At 46.1% G+C, this 19,933-nt stretch overlaps 1 protein-coding gene across 1 annotated transcript in view; it reads right to left on the bottom strand.

Moving 5' to 3' along the window:
* The window catches only part of UBE2L3 (ubiquitin conjugating enzyme E2 L3), a 57,283-nt gene that overhangs the window by 30,296 nt on the left and 7,054 nt on the right, over positions 1-19,933 (bottom strand). The window contains exon 2 of the mRNA XM_021687930.2: positions 9,114-9,209. Coding sequence (XP_021543605.1) covers positions 9,114-9,209 — 96 coding nt within the window. The remainder of the gene's footprint in view (positions 1-9,113; positions 9,210-19,933) is intronic.

The raw sequence follows: 19,933 nt of genomic DNA, 5'->3' as shown, positions 1-19,933 counted from the left end.
GATCATATGCTTTGGAAGACCATCAGTTGACTATGGGCAACTGAAACCACAGATTAGGGCGGGGAGGACCTACTGTACTTACAAGAAGCAGCACCAAAGAACTCCCTTGCTCTCCCTCTCCATGTGAGCACAAAGTAGGTAGCCATTTGCAAGCCAGAAAAGGTCCTCACCAGAAAGTGATCTAGGACAGACCCTGGCCAGACCCTGATCTAGGACATCTAGCTTCTAGAAGTGTGAAAAAATTAATTTCTGTCGTTTAAGCCATCCAGTCTATGGTGTTTTGTTATGACTGTCTGAGCTAATTAATACAGAGGCATAAAACTTACACATTGAAAATGACAAAGCACTGCTGAATGAAATTAAAGACCTAAATATATGAAAAGTCATACTGGGTTCATGGATTGGAAGACTTAATATTCAGATGACAGTACCACCCAAAGTGATCTCAAGATTCAATTTCTACCAAAATCCCAAGTGTTATCTTTACAAAATAGAAAAACCCACCCTAAAATTCATATGAGATCTCAAGGAACTCTGAATAGCCAAAACAATCTTATAAAAGAAGAGCAAAGGGGCACCTGACTAGCTCAGATGGTAGAGCATGTGACTCTCGATCTTGGGGTTGTGAGTTTGAGCCCCACGTTGGGGGTAGAGTTTACTTTAAAAAAGAAAAAAGTATGGGGCGCCTGGGTGGCTCAGCTGCTAAGCATCTGCCTTCGGCTCAGGTCATGATCCTGCGGTCCTGGGATCGAGCCTCGTGTCAGGCTCCCTGCTCAGCCAGGAGCCTGCTTCTCCCTCTGCTGCTCCCCCTGCTTGTGCTCTCTCTTTCTCTCTCTCAAATAAATAAATAAAATCTTTACCCAAAGGAAAAAAAAAGTAGACTGAAGTTGGAGGACTCACACTTCTGACTTCAAAACTTACTACAAAGCTACAGTAACCAAAACAGTGTGGCTGGCAAAAAGACAGATACACGGACCAACAGAATAGAACTGAGAGTCCAGAAGTAAACCCCCACATATATGTTCAGCTGATTTTTGACAAAGATGCCAAGATCAAGAGCAGTCTCTCTAACAAATGGTACTGGGAAAACTGGATATCCACACGCAAAATAAGGAAGGTGGACCTTTACCTTACACCATATATAAAAATTAACTTAAAATGGATCAAAGAAATAAATTTAAGAGCTAAAACTATAAACATTCTTAGAAGAAAACGGGGGAGGGGTTGGCTCAGTGGGTAGAGCACGAGGCTCTTGCTCTCAGGGTCGTGAGTCCAAGCCCCACACTGGGTGTGGAGCTTACTTAAAAAAACAAAACAGGGGCACCTGGGTGGCTCAGTCATTAAGCGTCTGCGTTCAGCTCAGGTCATGATTCCAGGGTCCTGGGATCAAGCCCCACATCAGGCTCCCTGCTCCAGCGGGAAGCCTGCTTCTCCCTCTCCCACTCCCCTGCTTATCTCTTTGTCAAATAAGTAAATAAAATCTTTTTTTTTTAAAGAGAAGTTTCTTTTTTTTTTAAGATTTTATTTATTTATTTGACAGAGAGAGACACAGCAAGAGAGGGAACACAAGCAGGGGGAGTGAGAGAGGGAGAAGCAGGCCTCCTGCTGAGCAGGGAACCCGATGCAGGGCTCAATCCCAGGACCCTGAGATCATGACTGGAGCCGAAGGCAGTCGCTTAACCGACTGAGCCACCCAGGCGCCCCAGTAAATAAAATCTTAAAAAAAAAAAAAAAAAGACGAAGGGGAAGACCTGTATGACTTGGATTTGGCAATGGTTTCTTAAATATGATACTGAAAGCACAGGCAACAAAAGAAAAAACAGATAAAATGTACTTCATCAAAATTAAAAACTTTTGTGCGTCAAAGAACACTATCCAACTAATGTAACATTGTATGTCAACTATTCATGAATTAAAAAAAAAAAAAAAGACACTAGCAAAAGTGTGAAAGGACAGCCCACAGAATGGGAGAAAATATTTGCACATCATATATCTGATAAAGGTTTAATATCTATAACATATAAAGGACTTCTACAACTCAAAGACAAGGAAAGGAGAACACAAACACCCAACTAAAAATGTTTATAGCTGCTTTATTCATAATTGCCAAAACTTGGAAGCAAACAAGATGCTCTTTAGTAGGTGAACAGATAAACTGTGGTACATCCAGACAACAGAATATTATTCAGTGCTAAAAAGAAAGCACTATCAAGCCGTGAAAAGACATGGAGGAAACTTAACTGTGTATTATTATAACTGAAAGAAGCCAGTCTGAAAAAGACTACATCCTGTGTGATTCCAACCAAATGACATTCCAGAAAAGGCAAAATTATGAAGATAGTAAAAAGATTAGTGGTTGCTGTGGGTGGGCATAGGGCAAGGGATAGGGGGAGAGGGGCAGGGAGGAATGAAAAAGCAGAATACAGAGGATTTTAGTGCAGTGAAAATAGTCCGTTATGATACTATGATAATGGAGGATATGTGCCATTATACATTTTTCCAAACTCACAGAATATACAACACCAACGATGAATCCTAATGTGTTTAGGTGATTATGATGTGTCAATGTAGGTTCATCAATAGTAACAAATATACCACTCTGATAGGGAATGTCCATAATAGGGGAGGTTAGGCATGTGTGGGGCCAGGGGGTATGTAAGAAATCTCTATCCCTTTCTCTTAATGTTACTGTGAACCTAAAACTCTTCTAAAAAACTTAAGTCTTGGGGGACCTGGGTGGCTCAAGTTAAGTGTCTGACTCTTGATCTCAGCTCAGGTCTTGATCTCAGGGTCAAGCCCCCTGCTAGGCTCCACACTGGGCATTAGAGCCTACTTTTTAAAAAAAAAAAAAAAAGGGGGGGGCGCCTGGGTGGCTCAGTTGGTTAAGCGACTGCCTTCGGCTCAGGTCATGATCCCAGGGTCCTGGGATCGAGTCCCGCATCAGGCTCCCTGCTCAGCGAGGAGCCTGCTTCTCCCTCTGACCCTCCCCCACTCATGTACACTCTCTCTCTCTCTCTCATTCTCGCTCTCTCAAATAAATAAATAAATCTTTAAAAAAAAAAAAGGAAAAAAGAAAGAAAAGAAAACAAAAGAGGCAAAGACCTTGCTTGAATTAACATTTCACCAAAGAACTATACAAATGGCCAACAAGCACATGAAAAGATAATCAACATAGTCATGAGGAAGAAAAAAAAAATCAAAACCACATGAGATACCACTTCACATCTACTAGAATGGCTATAACTTTTTTAAAAAGTAAAATAACAAATGTTGGTAAAATAACAGATGTAGGAAAATTGGAACGCTTGTGCACAGGCCAGCCACTGTGCACAAAATCAGTTTGGCGGTTCCTCAAAAAGTTTAAAAACATGGCATTACCATATGATCCAGCAATTCTACTCCTACATATACACCCAAAAGATTTGAAAACAGGGACTCAAGCAGACATTTGTATGCCAATGTTCACAATGGCCAAAAGGTAGAAACCACCCTAATTTCTTTTTTTTTACCCTAGTTTCCATCAACAGATGAATGGATAAACAAAATGTGGTATAAAAACAAAGTGGAACACTATTCATCCATAAAAAAGGAATGATGTTCTGGTTCGTGGTACCATGTAGATGACCCTGAAAAAATTATGCTAAGTGAAATAAGCCAGATCAAAAGGACAAATACTGTATGATTTATATGAAATATCTACTATAGGTAAATTCATAAAGACAGTAGATTAGAGGTTCCCAGGGGTTGGGGGGCCACAGGGAGTAGGGTGTTATTATTGAATGGATACAGAGTTTCTCTGAGTGATGAAAAATTTTGGAAACAGACAGTGATGGCTGCACATTTTGAACATAATTAATGTCACTGAATTGTATACTTACAAATGGCAAACTTTATGTTAAGTGTATTTTACCACAATAAAAAAAATTAATGAAGCAAAGAAATTTTTAAATTTTAAGAGAAACTTTCAAGTTAAGAATTCTTGAATAGGGGCACCTGGGTGGCTCAGTCATTAAGCGTCTGCCTTAGGCTCAGGTCATGATCCCAGGGTGCTGGGATCGAGCCCCACATCGGGCTCCCCGCTCCCCAGGAAGCCTGCTTCTCCCTCTCCCACTCCCCCTTCTTGTGTTCCTTCTCTCGCTGTCTCACTCTCTGCCAAATAAATAAAAAATCTTAAAAAAAAAAAAAAAAAGAATTCTTGAATAAACAAAAGAAAGAAAACATTAAGCTGAAAAATATTTTTTCTAGACACAAAGGATTAATATACAGAATTCCTACAACTCAACGAAGCAGCATACTAAAACTCTGATAGATTATGGAAATATAAACAGTCAATAAATTAATTAAAAACCTTCAACTACAATAACAAAATTAGAAATGCACATTACTGGGTGCCTGGGTGGCTCAGATGGTTAAGCGTCTGCCTTGGGCTCGGGTCATGATCCCAGGGTCCTGGGATCGAGTCCCACATCGGGCTCCCGGCTCAGCGGGGAGCCTGCTTCTCCCTCTGACCCTCTCCCCTCTCATGCTGTTTCTCTCTCGCTCGCTCTCTAAAAAATAAATAAAAATCTTTAAAAAAAAAAAAAAAAAAAGAAAGAAATGCACATTACTATGGTGTGAATGTTTGTGTAGCCCCAAAAGTCATACATTGAAAACTTAATGCCTACGGTGATGGGTGTTAAGAGGTGGGGCCTTTGGGAAGCGGGTTAGATCATTAGGGAAGAGCCCTCATGAATGGGATTAGTGCTTTATAACAGGCCCCAGAGAGCTAACTTGCTCCTTCCGCCACATGGAGGATACAGGGTAAGTGTGTGACCAAGAACAAGGTGCCCTCCCCAGACTGGCACTCGGATCTCTGACTTCCAGCTCCCAGAACTGTGAGAAATAAATTTCTGTTGTTATAAACTAACGAGTATCTAGTATCTTGTTCTGTAACAGCCTGAATGGGACTAAGACACAAAGTCAATCGAGTACCTTTGCACCTACCATGCTGGCAACAATTTCTTTCTGCATGCTTGTTTCATCGGCTCTTTGCTACATACTGCCAAACAGTTTTGCAGCAAGCCCCACAAAGCCTTTAATAATAAGAGTGAGACCAAGCATTCACATACAAGCACTTACTGAACTTTGACAACAACCAGAAAGATGAGTACTCCTTTTAGATGGTGAGGATACTGGGACAAACTGCTTAACTTGCTAGAGATCCCCAAACCAGTCAGGGGCAGGGCTAGGGTTCTCACCTGGGGCAATCGGACCCCACAGCCTGGGAGCTGAAGTACTGCCATTCAGAACCCCCTTTAATAACACCCAGCAACCTCCATGACGGACAAGGACATGCTCAGGCACTGGTTAAGACAGTGCCCTTAAGAGTATAAACTGGCACAACCTTTCTGGGAAATAATTTGACAATACATAGGCTTACAGATATATATAATATAATCCTCTTCCTCCTGGTCAAACTATAGTTATCTTAAGATCAAACATAAAATACGGGCGCCTGGCTGGCTCAGTCAGCAGAGTGTGCGACTCTTGATCTCAGGGTTGTGAGTTTGAGCCCCATGTGGAGTATGAAAGTTACTTTAAAAAACTAAAATCTTAGGGGCGCCTGGGTGGCTCAGTTGGTTAAGCGACTGCCTTCGGCTCAGGTCATAATCCCAGGGTCCTGGGATCGAGCCCCACATCGGGCTCCCTGCTTGGCCGGAAGCCTGCTTCTCCCTCTCCCACTCCCCCTGCTTGTGTTCCCTCTCACGCTGTCTCTCTCTCTCTCTGTCAAATAAATAAATAGGGCGCCTGGGTGGCTCAGTTGGTTAAGCGACTGCCTTCGGCTCAGGTCATGATCCTGGAGTCCCTGGATCGAGTCCCGCATCGGGCTCCCTGCTCGGCAGGGAGTCTGCTTCTCCCTCTGACCCTCTTCCCTCTCATGCTCTCTCTCATTCTCGCTCTCTCAAATAAATAAATAAAATCTTTAAAAAAATAAATAAATAAATAAATAAATAAAGTCTTAAAAAAAAAAAAATCAAACCTAAAATAAAAATGCTAAGATTTTCACATACAGATGTTCATGGATAAATGATCTTAAAAATGGAAAAACAATCCAAAATTAAGGAATGATTGAATAAATGATAACAAATATTATGGGATATCGTACAGTTATCAAAAGTTACGTTCACAAAGAGTTTCAAGGCAAATGACTAAATGATGAAAATATGTAATAATTATGAAACTATCAAATGGTCCATTAAAAATTACAGTAAAAAGACTAGGAGGAATATGCTAATGGTTAAGAGTGAACATGTTCATTGGGTAAGAAATTCGAGAAGGCTGGGGCGCCTGGGTGGTTCAGTTGGTTGGGCATCTGCCTTCGGCTCAGGTCGTGATCCCAGGATCCTGGGATCGAGCCCCGCATCGGGCTCCCTGCTCAGCAGGAAGCTTGCTTCTCCCTCTCGTACTCCCCCTGCTTGTGTTCCCTCTCTCGCTGTGTCTCTCTCTGTCAAATAAATAAATGAAATTAAAAAAAAAAAAGAAAAAGAAATTCAAGAAGGCTCACCACCATGCCTCCAGTTGCTGCAGGGCAGGTGCCCAAAAACTTACTTAATTTCTTCATGATAGGATTACGAGATCATTTTCTTCCTTAGCTATCACCTCTGAATTTCAAAGGAAAAAAAAATTATATAAAAACAAACGTTTAAAGGGGATAAGCCTGAAGTGCCATGGTAACAGTGAAATGTCTCGAGGAAGCAACACATCTGGTTCACTCCCATCTTCCCTCTCTGGGGGGTCTGGGTCTGCCCCTTCTCTGAGCTACAGCTAGGTCGTCTTTACTAAGCTGCTCCCTGAGGACCAGTACCAGGTGGTCAAGGCATGAGTCTGAACTACCATGCCTTTACTCTCAGGCCCTGCTTTCAACCCAGCTGGGTGGACCCTCAACCCAAGCATGCTGCATTCTACCAAACAGTCTCCACCTTGGACTTATGAAACCATAGCCCATTCCACAGGCTCCACCAACAGGACACCAGAGGGAGGCCTTGGGGCATACTCTGGGCAGAGCCTGATGACAACCACCTACCCTTGGAGCCGGCCTGCACTCTCAGGCCACTGAGATCACAGGGTAGACTGCCCAAATCTGAATGCTCAAAACCGTCCCACTCATTCTTTTTTTTTTTTTTAAGATTTTATTTATTTATTTGACAGAGAGAGACAGCGAGAGAGGGAACATAAGCAGGGGGAGTGGGAGTGGGAGAGGGAGAAGCAGGCTTCCCGCAGAGCAGGCAGCCCGATGCAGGGCTCGATCCCAGTACCCTGGGATCATGACCTGAGCCGAAGGCAGACACCCAACGACTGAGCCACCCAGGCGCCCCAGTCGTCCCACTCATTCTTATCATTTTTCAAAAGATCCATGGATTAACTCTTTCTTATATCAGTAGGATACAAAAATCTCAATTAGAAAAGGGACAGGTCAGATGGTCCTGGCCATCCTTCCACTTGGCACCTAACAATTCCCTACAGCAGGTAAGCCCTGGGGTCACTGGTAAACCTTCCTAGCCAAGGGGCTCCTCTACCATCTACACACTGTGCCCTGAGTCCCACCATCTCCAAGCCTGGAGAAATCTCAAGGACTCACCCTCAAAACCAGACTGGATGCTCCCACATTTAAAATTTCTGAGTGTGTACTGAAACACTACAAAAGCGTATCTTTCCTTCGTTATTCAAATGATCAGGAAAATAAAGCATGAATCCAACAGCTGCTGTTCAAGTTGCAAGGACTTTTAAAACCGGCACTGAGAAGGAAACATCTACAGTAAGCATGTTCTGTGTTCTCCTTTGGTTAAAGTAGCCAATCTGCCCATAAGGAAAGATTCTGCACAACGATGTAGGGCAGGGACAGGCACAGGAAAAAGGCCTGAGGCTCATGGGGAAAGTGGGGATGAAAAGAGAAGGCAGTGGAGACAGAAGAACAGGAAGGAAGGGAGCACTCGAGATGAAGTCCTGGTCGGGAGCTGGGGAGACTGGAAGGCACACAGCGTCCAAGTGAGGCCACCTCATGGACAGATGGTGTGGTTCTGGGGAGAGGGCAGGAATAGAGGCAAGGACAGGACTCCTTCATGTACAGCAATAATCTAGTCATCTATGATGCTGGAAGAAGCAGGGGCCCCAAGAAACAGCACGAGAGAAAGGCAGGGGACTAAACAAAGTCCATGTCTAAGAGCTCAGAGGAAGCAGCAGCAGGACAGCACTGAGTGGCACAAGGTCACAGAACCGGGCGCTGCACAGGCTCCAAAGGCTCGAGAGGCAAGCAGGCTCTAGGGCTGCTGAGCCTGAGGCGTGAGAACAGAGGGGAGCCCACGTGCTCAGTGTGAGGTGGTTCCAGGAGGGTGGGAGAAACTGGGATTGCAAACTGGAGTTAGTACAGGACAAGGCTCTCAAGGCGGGAGGAGATGAAAGGATGGAGAAAGAGCAGACACTAAATCAAGAGGACAGGAAGGCCATTGTTAGGAGCAAGCCTGAGACCATATGAAGGCAGACGTCTGTGAGGCAGAGGGAGAAGGAGCTGTGGGGGTCAGAAAGTAGAGGCAGAAGCCCCAAACAAGACAATGGGTGAGGGGACCAGGTAGGCCATTAGGCAAAGGGATTTGAAACCAATGGAAGGCACATATTGGAGGGTACCAGGAATAAAGCCTGGAATGCAAGTGTCCAGAGGGTTAGACACACAGATGCAAAACCAGGCAGGGAAGCAAAGAAAAGATCTAGATGGGAACAGCCGCCATCTCCCAAGAGAGGTCAGAGAAGGCAGCCCCGTCTGGACAAACGGGGCCAGGCACAGAGAAGCCAGGGAAGCCAGGAGCACAAAAACATGCTCCTTTCCCCTGGCAATAACCACAGACATGGAAAGCTCGGGGGGGGCCCCCCCAGAATGTTACAAAACCAGTGCAAAGACGGGATTCTACTCATGCACCTGAGGCTAAGGTCCCTGCCTCATTATATCCTAGGGACAGCCCGCTTCTGTGCGTCTGTTGGCTGCCTCACCTAAGAGCCTACTTGGGAGCGGAGAGGTAAGCCCAACACACACATCACCTTGAAGAATAATCTGGTAAGAAGTAGAAGTGTTCAATACTCACAGGAACAATAAGCCCTTGCCAAGTCAATAAATTAGCTTCATCAACCTGGATGTTACGGAAGTTTTTCATTCCACATTTGCGGATTTCTTCAAGCTCCTGTTGATTAACAAAGCATAAAGGGGTGTCAAACACGGGAAAGCACCACACATTAAGATCCCTCCTGACTCCCTCAAATTAAACCGAGTGCCAACACCACTGATGACCAAATTTCAGAGTGTGGACTAGTCTGCGCCCAGTCTGGTTAAGAGGCCTGGAGCCACAGTGGTCCCCTCAAACCCATGCCCCAGACCTAGACAGGCCCCCATCTCAGTGACCCCACAGAACTTAGTGGGATAGATAACCTCCTTCTGCAGACATATCGCCTCCTCTTGGGGCTGGTCACCAGACTTCTGCTTGAACACCCTCGGACCCCTGCACAGGGCAGCCACACAGGAGGGGTGCAAGAAAGGTGCTACAGACCTGACTCCTTCCAACCAAGATTTATTAAGCTATGAGTCAGATGCTGAGGACTAGGAGCAAACACATACCCACCAGGTTTTCTACCCAGTGCATAAGTGTGATTTCAGATCTCAGACTCAGCATGGACACTCGGCAAAGAGAACAACTATCCAGTCTGGGATGGGGAGGGGGACAGGAGCCTTTCACTGGCCCTCCGTTTCCTCGGCTTCAAAACAGTAGTTAAGACCCACAGCTGAACACAATGAAGGGGAAACCCTGTTGTATGCACAGAACCCTTTGCAAACTGTCCATGCAGCAAATGCCATTTCGTCCAGAAACCATGACCACAGGGACTAACCACTTCGGGGCCCTGCCTGAGAGGTCTTTAGTCTACAATTGTCTGTCACTTGTTTTTCAACTGTGCACCACTGCTTTTCCAACAACTCCAGTCAACACCCAGCAGGCATTATGACCCAAGACCCAATGTGGGCCAGCCTGCTCACATTCCCAAAATTCCTCCATTCTCAGACCCCTGCAGTGACACAATCCCTCCAATGTCCCAACCTGGCCTCTTGTCCTTGGTACACAAGCCTCCTCTGCATCTCTTGGGTACCTTCTTCTACATCCCTAGAGCACCACCCAGCTGAGCAGGCAGGACAGCTTCCTCAATGGCCCTGGCTTCCTTCTTGTTGGTCTAGCCCATGCACCCTTTTGCAACTGAGAAGCCCCTCCTTGTGTGGTGTGGCTCACAATGGCACAGACGCTCCTAATCAGCCTCTCCATCAAGCCCAAAAGATCCTTTGCACCCCACATTCCCATCACACAGGCAACAGTTCAGAAGGTCCCCTGGGGAAACAATTCCAGAGGAAGTAGGAACGAGCCAGCGTTACAGGTTGTAAGTTGGGAGGATGTGTGTGTGCCCGGCATAGAGCAGGCTGAGAACAGTGTCGCAAATGAACACGCAGAACAGACAGATGGGACATGCTGGTGCTTCATGGCAGGCGACACACCCGACCAAGTTTCTTCCCACAGGGTGCTGCTGCTTGTCAAGCCTAGCTGCTCACCACAACCATCTGGGCTTAGGCCCCAGTCCTGGAAATTCTGGTCCAGCAACTGTGGGGTGGAGTCTGAAATGTAGATTTTTAACAAGCTACACAGTGAGAAGAGAGAGCCACTGCCACTGAGAGAAGAGCTCCATTTCTAAGCAACGCTCAGCTTCCATAAGGAAGCTAGTTGCAGTGGTTGTGGCCCCTGCAGTGGGGAAGGCGTGGTCCGGCCCCTCTTCCTGAGCCTGCAGGAAGGACAGTATGGAACCTGAGAGACCACTCAACCTGCCAACTGCCATCTGGTCCTCCTGCTAATGATCAGGACTCATCAGAAATGCTCCCCTGGGGACAATGAAGCCTTCAGGAGGGGGAATAAATAAATCTCACTCTACCACTCTGTCCCACTCCCCAAACAGCATATAAGTTCCATGAGGGCAAGCTTGAGGGCAGGGATCTAAAAGCCCCAGGAGCTTCCAGTCATGCTCAAACACTTGCTTAATTATCAGGATAGTGAAGGGACAGGAAGCTGGGGACTGGGGAGGAAAAAAAGGCTCTAGGATGGGAAAGGCTCTCCATGTATTTGATTTTCTGGTCCCTGGTGCAAAATACTAGAGTAAGATTCCCAGCTAGAGACAAATCCTACCAAGCTATCAGAAATGTTTTAAACCAAATATAGGCAGGAAAACAATTCCAGATAGAACTTTGAAACTGGACAACCAATGAGATTAAATTCAATTTTCATGGAAGGAAATTTGTTGTAAAGTAATCTGTACATATACTCTATGGTTTCAGAAATCCACATACTAACAATAGGAAGTATCAGTAATAAACCCAAGAAGGTAAATTTCAAAAGAATTACAAAAATATGGCAAGATGAAACTCAACTGTAAGACGGCAGTGAAAACCTGCACCTTGCTCAAGAAAAAGGGAGGAAGGGCGCCTGGGTGGCTCAGTTGGTTGAGCGACTGCCTTCGGCTCAGGTCATGATCCTGGAGTCCCTGGATCGAGTCCCGCATCGGGCTCCCTGCTCGGCAGGAAGTCTGCTTCTCCCTCTGACCCTCCCCCCTCTCATGTGCTCTCTCTCATTCTCTCTGTCTCAAATAAATAAATAAAATCTTTAAAAAAAAAAAAAAAGAAAAGAAAAAGGGAGGAAGGAGTGGGCACTGTGGGCAGGGGTGCAGAGAGGGCACCTACTGGTGCTCTGATATCAAGAGATATATGAACATTGGGGCCCCCAGCTGGCTCAGTCGGTACTCGACTCAATCTCAGGGTCACGAATTCAAGCCCCACACTGGGCATGGAGCCTACTTAAAAAAAAGAGAGAGAAAGATACATGCACAAAGATAAAAACCGTACTGAGGGAGAGGATGCCATCCCTCCTACCCCCTGCCAGAGAGGAAGGGTGACACTAATGTTGGCAGAACTGGGAGACTCAAGGACTCCAAAGCTCAGTTATCAATTGCTGGTTATCAGATAAACTCTCAATTCACCTTGCTGTCAAGTTAAGCTCACCAAAGAGCGGAAGAGGCAACCTCCTTTGCATAATTCTAACCAACAAGGAAGAAGTGATTATAAGGCAGAAGTGAGAGAAACCAAGACAAACAAGCAAGCAAGCAAGCAAGCCCTATGATCTCCAGGGAATGCTGGGCAGCCCTAGGAGAGCCTTTCTCAACGGGGTGGTGCCAGCATCCAGGCAGGACTCTGCACTTGAGCATCCCGAGCCCTGCCCATTACATGCCAAGCATTTTGACACCACCCCACCCTGATATCCCAACATCCTCTAGAGCCCCAGCTGCTGAGAACCCCTGACACTATCAGTGGCCAGGATGCTAAAAGTCCTGCATTGCACAGGAGGTCCTCCAGTCAAGAACTGTTAGGCCCCAAATGCCAATCACACCTCCACCAAGAACAACTTGAAGAAGATGGATTCAAGTCATTCAGAGAAAAGACAGATTGATATGAAGGTCTGAGACTCAAAAAGGCAAGATGACTTTAGAGGCTTGACAAATCCTCAAGCAAAAGTGCACCCCTATAACTGAGAATGATCCTGAGAAGGAAGAACTGGAGAAGGAATTTAAAGAAACCAATGTAAATTCAAAGTTTAAATTCAAAAGGATATTATTACAAATGAGGGGGAAAAAAGGGACCTGACAAAGGAAAACTGAGAGTGGCCCAGTTCTAGAACAGAATCAGGAAGACCAAAGCCTCTCAGAATGACAGGAGCTTACAAAATATGCCCACAAAGGTTTGTTTCAGTTCTGCAAGAAGCTGTCCTGGGTCAGCTGCTCCAGGCTGATAGTGCCATACTGACAAACCGAAAGAAGAGCACAAGGGAAAGCAGAACCAGCCAACTAGCTCATTCCTTCTCCCGGCAGGGGAGAGCAGACTTCCCAGCCAGGGCAAGTGGTGAAGGAGAAAGACAACAATGCTTCTCAAAATGAGGTCTATTTCTGAACCCAGAGGTGGATCTCAGTGTATTGAGGGAACCCAAAAGAGCGTGGGTGCGCTGCCCAGCTCTTCAAAAGGGGAAAAGCCCACTGCCTAGACTCCTGCCCAGAGAGCTTGATGCCCATGCCAGGCCAGAGTGCAGCAAGCTCCAGAAACAGATCACTGCCTAACAGCCCCGAGGGACTAAGAGGAGACAGCCCTAACCCCAGCAGGGGTGGACTACTCCTGCATGGAAGCTTCAGCTCATCCTTGAGAGGACAGCAGGAGACAGCCATACACAGTGGGCTCTCTGTCACACAACTATGATGTATGCCTCTGAGTTAGGGAAAAGTATTTAACAAGGTCTTTTTTTTTTTTTTTTTGGAGATCTACGATGGGTGCTGGAAAGGCAACCATTCAAAATCTCCCCAGACAACCCTCACACAGACCTGACAACCCTTCAGGAGCCAGTGATTCGTAACTAGCTTGTGACCATGGTCCTCTTTAAGAAATCCAGACAGGTGTACAGAGGAAAAATGAGCTGTGAAAGCCAGAGCTGCTTCAGATGTCAAATCAACGCTATGGACAGCAAGTCACAAGGTAGGGGTGCTTATACAGTTTAAAAAAAGCATATTCGAGGGTGCCTGGGTGGCTCAGTTGGTTAAGCAACTGCCTTTGGCTCAGGTCATGATCCCGGAGTCCCGGCATCGAGTCCTGCATCACGCTCCCTGCTCAGCGGGGAGTCTGCTTCTCCCTATGACCCTACCCCCTCTTGTGCTCTCTCTCTCTGTCTCAAATAAATAAAATTTTATATTCGATAACATCCTGTAATTTCATATTTGTTGAGTGGAAAAGAGCACACTGTACCCCTAAAGGAACCACAGAAAGTAAAGCTGAGCGCCATCTTATTGGCTGTTGAGATGAGGTTAGAATAGCAGAGAAGCCCTATTCTAGGAACCTGGAGCAAGGGAGGCCCAGCAAGCAACAGCAGAGGGTAATTGGTTCATGGAAGAGAGGCTGTCAGACAGGCCTTGAAGGATGGGGAAAAACCAAACCACTGCAGAGAAGAGAACAGGTGTGTCCGTGTGTTAGAAATGTATGCAGGGCCGTGGAAGGAAGAAATCACCGGGTGTGTTTGGGAAGCAGCTGGGAGCCAAATTTGGCTGGAGTGTTAACTAATGTTGGGGGACTCTCAGAGAGTGCACCCAAAGGCCCCAGGGGAGTTATTCAACACTCATATGCAGAGAGGAGGGGCAAAGAGGGAGGGTGGAGGGAGAAAGCCTGAATCGTGCCTAGGCCTCATTCTAGACCTGCAGAATCAGAATCTCCAGAGCAAGGCTGGGCACCTGTGCCGGGGGATCCCCCAGTAACAGTGAGGCGCACCCCTGCTTAAGAACCAACATGCACAGGCGCCTGGATGGCTCAGATGGTTAAGCGTCTGCCTTCGGCTCAGGTCATGACCCCAGGGTCCTGGGATCGAGTTCCGCCTCCGCCTCTGCCTCTGCTTCTCTCCGACTCTCATGAATAAATAAATAAAACATTAAAAAAAAAAAAAGAACCACCATGCACGGGGCACCTGGATGGCTCTGTTGGTTAAGCGTCTGCCTTCGGCTCAGGTCATGATCCCAGGGTCCTGGAAGAGTCCCGCATGGGGCTCCTTGCTCAGCAGGGAGTCGGCTTCTCCCTCTACCCTTCTCCCCTGCTCGTGATCTCTCTCTCTCTCTCTCTCAAATAAATAAATAAAATCTTAAAAAAAAAACCCACCATGCTCATCCAATCTGGTCTTTTACAAAGGAAGACACTGAGGCCCTGATTAATTCACTGTCATTTCCATGACTAGAAATAAGCTCCTAAAAGAGCTAACACCTCCCACTGAGCCAGGCACACAGAAGCAATGTAAGGAATCCTTTTTACCGCAACAAGTCTGTGGTAACAGAAACCTGGAAATCTTTCTGAACTTTTTTTAAAAAAATGAACGCTTACTATGATTTACATTGCTTATTTTACTGTTCTCTGTTCTGGATTCCTATAGACAAAAAAATCAGTATTTTGCAATCCCCAACCGTTCTCTTCAACACTATTTTTATATATTATACAGAGGAACATATTTTGATTTGACATGCAGTTGCTTCAACAGCTGTCAAATTGTCACTGGACTAGAAAGAGCAGAGCCCTCTGGAGCCAGACAGGCCTGAGCTTAAACCCCCACCCCACCCTTCATACCACCTGAAGCTCCAAGTCTTCCAGTAGTCTCACCTGAAAAATAGGAAACCAACTTCACAGGGCTCTACTGAGAATTACAAGAAACTTTATACAGTGCTTAACGCTTAGCACCCTTGATAGATAATTAATGTTAGTTTCATTCCCTTCCATAATTGTATCACCATAGTTCTTAAAATCCAAGACAGTGTCGAGGCACCGACATACATTCCCTACTCTACACAACAGGGAATAGACACGGTATGGCGTTGACAGCCTATGACCACAACTCATAGGGTCTTAAATTAGAAATGAATATGGGGGCACCTGGGTGGCTCAGTCAGTTAAGCATCTGCCTTCAGCTCTCCCCTCCGCTCTCTGCCCTTCCCCCCCCCCGCTTGTGCGCTTGCGTGTGCTCTCTCTCAAATAAAAAAGATTTGAGAGAGAGAGCATGTGTGCACGCATAAGCAGGGGGAGCGGCAGAGGGAGGGAGAAGCAGGCTCTCCACTGAGCAGGGAGCCTGATGCGGGACTCAATCCCAGGACCCTGGGATCATGACCTGAGCCAAAGGCAGATGCTTAGCCAACTGAACCACCCAGGTGCCCAAATAAGTAATCTTTAAAAAAAAAAGTTTGTCATGGGCGCCTGGGTGGCTCAGTTGGTTAAGCAATTGCCTTCGGTTCAGTCATGATCCTGGAGTCCCAGGATCGAGTCCCGCATCAGGCTCCCTGCTCAGCGGGGAGTCTGCTTCTCCCTCTGACCCTCCACCCTCTCATGCTGTCTCTCTGTCATTCTCTCTCTCTCAATAAATAAATAAAAATCTTTAAAAAAAAAAAAAGTTTGTCATGTTAAAAAAAAAGACATGTTTATAGTTGTTGGCACAAAGCTTTTCCAGAAATGACCTGATCAACTGTATCTCAATGAAAGAAAGAAAGAAAGAAAGAAAGAAAGAAAGAAAGAAAGAAAGAAAAATGGAAAAGGAAATATAAGGTAGAGGAGTTGCTAAGAATATATCACCACCACACTCCCCCTTGGAGGGCAACAGCTTAGTGTCATCACCTTCAAAATCCCAACAAAAAACAGAAATGGAAAAATAAAACAATAAAAAACACCATATAGAAATGGAGTGATGCTAGGGAACAGGTGGTCTTCTAGGAAAGAGCCGGTTATTTCTGGAGGTAGTCTCCAGAAATTAAGATGCTACAGGTGTGTGCCTTCAGTGCAGGAGATAGGCACCCAAAGCAGCCGTGTGAAAAGCAGGAGCAAGACCGTGAGAGAGAAGCGTGAGAGGTGGTTGGTTACAACAACACTCTGCAGTGTTTACAACAGAATAGGACTAGAAGCTCACAACACCCCTGAAGACAGGCAGGTCAAGCATATTTAGCTTCCTCTTAGAGATGATAAAGCTAAAGTTCAGAGAGGCCCAAGTCACAGGCCTTTTACAGGGTACGGCCAGGACTGGAGGCAGAAGTAGAATCTCTCAGCCACACAAAGCAGTGGGTGAGGGTGGTGAAGACTTCCACTGCAAACAGGCAGCGGAGGGGCTCCTATTTCCTGAGCAGGATCCTAGGAGGGCTCAGCCTGCTCTGGAATAGCACTTCCCCAGGTTTATGAGAAAAGCGTGAACATATACAGCATTTGCCCTAACCCTTCACAGCTGATCATTAAGTGTTTATGTTGTGCAAGGAACGTTTCTAGGCTCCTCTTGTCCAGGCAAAATGAAACCTGGCAGATGAAGCTGGATGTCTAAGGGAAAGTGACACAAACCTGCCTTAAATCTAAGTACAGTATCACTCTCAAGTACCAGCTACACAATTGGTGGGACATTAATAATTTGAAAAAACTACTTCCTGCTTTTTTGTGTGACAGGAGCCAAGTAATAATTTTGAAAGAAATGTGCTTTCCAAGCTCGCACAAAGCAACCGGTGGCAATGACACTAAATCATGACTTTAATAATTCCAAAATACTGTACATCTAAACATAAGGTTTCAGAGCCCCCCAAACACGATTCTCTTATTTCAATGAATACTCAGCAAAGGAGGCGTGACCCATAACAACACATCACCCCTTCCATGGGTCAGCAGTATACCATCTTACACTTAGTTATTATCACAACCAGTGTGACAGAAACGAGTCCGTGGCAGAAGTTAAGATCTGAACTCAGGTCCCTGTTATTCAACCACAGCACACTGCTCCAGGGTGGTGGGCCACTTCTCAAGAGGTCATTCTAAGAGGACATGGCTGAAGAGAACATTCAGAACAGGCTTATAGGAACACACTGCCCACACACCTCCAGATGAGCATGGCCCCGATTCCAGCTGAGTGGGCTCTGACGCCAGCTCCACACACAGTCAGCTTCTGGATGTTGGTCTTGCCCCTGGAATAGGTTTCTGTCCCCATCTGAACATGGTTGTACCTGGCATTCTTGACCTACGTCACATATTCCAGAGTCCAGCGCCCCAGCACGAGTGACCAGAATGAGAACCCCGTGTGGAAAACACATGGCCGGTCTCCTCCTGTAAGGTTAGCTCTTCTGTGCTGAGTTTTCTTAACAAGAGGTACACTGGTGTGAAGTAGATATTCTATTAACCATGTCAGAAGGGACTCAGAGGCTGTTCAACTTCTGAGTTGTACCCATTCTCCAATCCTGTGACAGAGTCAGGCCGCTTCCCCTCTCAGAAAGACAGAGCACCACCATGAGCACTGGATCTGACATTACTGACTGCTTTGCTGGCAAATGTACCTGCTGGGCCAGGGACTGTCAAAACAGTATTTCACTCCTCGGCTGAACTATGCTGGTAAAGAAGCGGGAACAAAATCTGACCAAGATCATGAAGTACAGAAAACTACAATCAACACAGACCTGGAAATGTTAAAAGCTGAACAAAACCTAAACCACCACCTAACCTGAAATGAATTCTCCTCTCCACCATGTCCTTCCTTAAAAACCAGAAGCAGCCATGTGAAGAGCAGGAGCAAGACAGAGGGCAGGGAGGCCTGGGCAGTGAGGGTGCCCGGCTTCACTGTGAGCCTGTGGGTGGTGGCCCCCACGCCTCAGCCTCCTGTCTGTCAAGGGGGCCCCTCGCAGCTCTGGAATTCTAAACAGACTATGCAAAGGGCCAGGAGGAAAAACAGAACAGCCACCAGAAGCAACCTTCTTAAACTTTCTACTTCAGGGCTGAAAGAGAAGACAAAAAGCAACAGCGTTATTTCTGGGACTGCAACTACTTATTTAAGAGTGTCCTTCAGGGCGGATCAGTCAGTTGAGCATCTGTCTCTTGGTTTTGGCTCAGGTCATGACCTCCGGTTTGTGGGATCAGCCCAGCATCGGATTCTCTCCCTTTCTCTCCCTCTCCTTGCACGCATGTGTGAGCTCTCTTACTCTCTTTCTCAAATAAATAAATAAAATCTCTTTAAAAAAAAAGAGAAAGAGAATTCCCTTCAAATTCCCACCCCCTCCTCCCAGCTCAGCACCTTTTGGTGCCTTCCATTGCACCTGGGCTCATCTTTGGACACAGTGACAGTCACTGCACTGCACATAATACACACAGGACAGGGGTGCCTGGGTGGCTCAGTCGTTAAGCGTCTGCCTTCGGCTCAGGTCCTGATCCCAGGGTCCTGGGATCGAGCCCCGCATCGGGCTCCCTGCTCCGCGGGAAGCCTGCTTCTCCCTCTCCCACTCCCCCTGCTTGTGTTCCCTCTCTCACTGTGTCTCTCTCTGTCAAATAAATAAATAAAATCTTAAAAAAAAAAAAATACACACAGGACAGGAAGAAATAATACAAGGGTGAGATTTTAAGAAACTGGGAAGACAAATTTTGAATTCAAGAGCTTTTCAATTTTGCTGAGAAAAGTATACATCTTTGAACAAAGACATATTCACACAGCTGTCTCAAGAAACCTCTTGCTAGGAGAGAGAGAGTTTCAAAGATTAAATCTAATTTAATCTTATCACACTTTACAAAGACCCCGCACCATTCCCCAGCTTAATCGGTGAGTCCTCATCAGACATATTTCAGACTTCTATTGAGAGACCCCGAACATAATAATCAAAATGCAGCCATGTAGCTTAACTGAAAATGCTTCTGGAAGAAAATGTGGGAAAGTCTGGCACTGGTCTCCTAAAAAAAAGCCATTCCCAAGACTACAAAAGAGTGTGGCACACACCACAGGTTAGAAAGAGCGCAACAGCATCTCTTGAACTCACAGTTCATACTGTCACTAAAATGCATGTTAATTCTATTTATAAAGATTTAGCTTCTGCGTTAAAAAAAAAAAAAAACCTCTTGCTAGGGGCGCCTGGGTGGCTCAGATGGTTAAGCGTCTGCCTTCAGCTCAGGTCATGATCCCAGGGTCCCGGGATCGAGCCCCGCATCAGGCTCCCTGCTCAGCCGGGAGCCTGCTTCTCCCTCTCCCTCTACTGTTCCCCCTGCTTGTGCTCTCTCGCTCTCTCTGTCAAATAAATAAATAAAAATCTTTAAAAAAAAAAAAAAAGAAACCTCTAGCTAACCTTAAGGAACAGGTTATTTCAAGAGGCAGGAGAGAGGGGAGGGAAAGAGAATGGGCTCTGCCTATGGTGAGATCATGTCCAAGCATGCTGCCCCTACCTGGCCCAACCCACCTTTTCAGCACTGAGCTCTCCCTTCCTGACAGGCTGCTGTCAGGAGGACATCTCTTGCTGACTGCCGATGATAATAATAATGATAATA

The sequence above is a fragment of the Neomonachus schauinslandi genome, chromosome 14 (assembly GCF_002201575.2).
Source record: "Neomonachus schauinslandi chromosome 14, ASM220157v2, whole genome shotgun sequence".
NCBI classification, from domain to species: domain Eukaryota; kingdom Metazoa; phylum Chordata; class Mammalia; order Carnivora; family Phocidae; genus Neomonachus; species Neomonachus schauinslandi.
The sequence above is the reverse complement of the archived record's forward strand: the minus strand, read 5'-3'. Positions and strand labels throughout refer to the sequence as shown.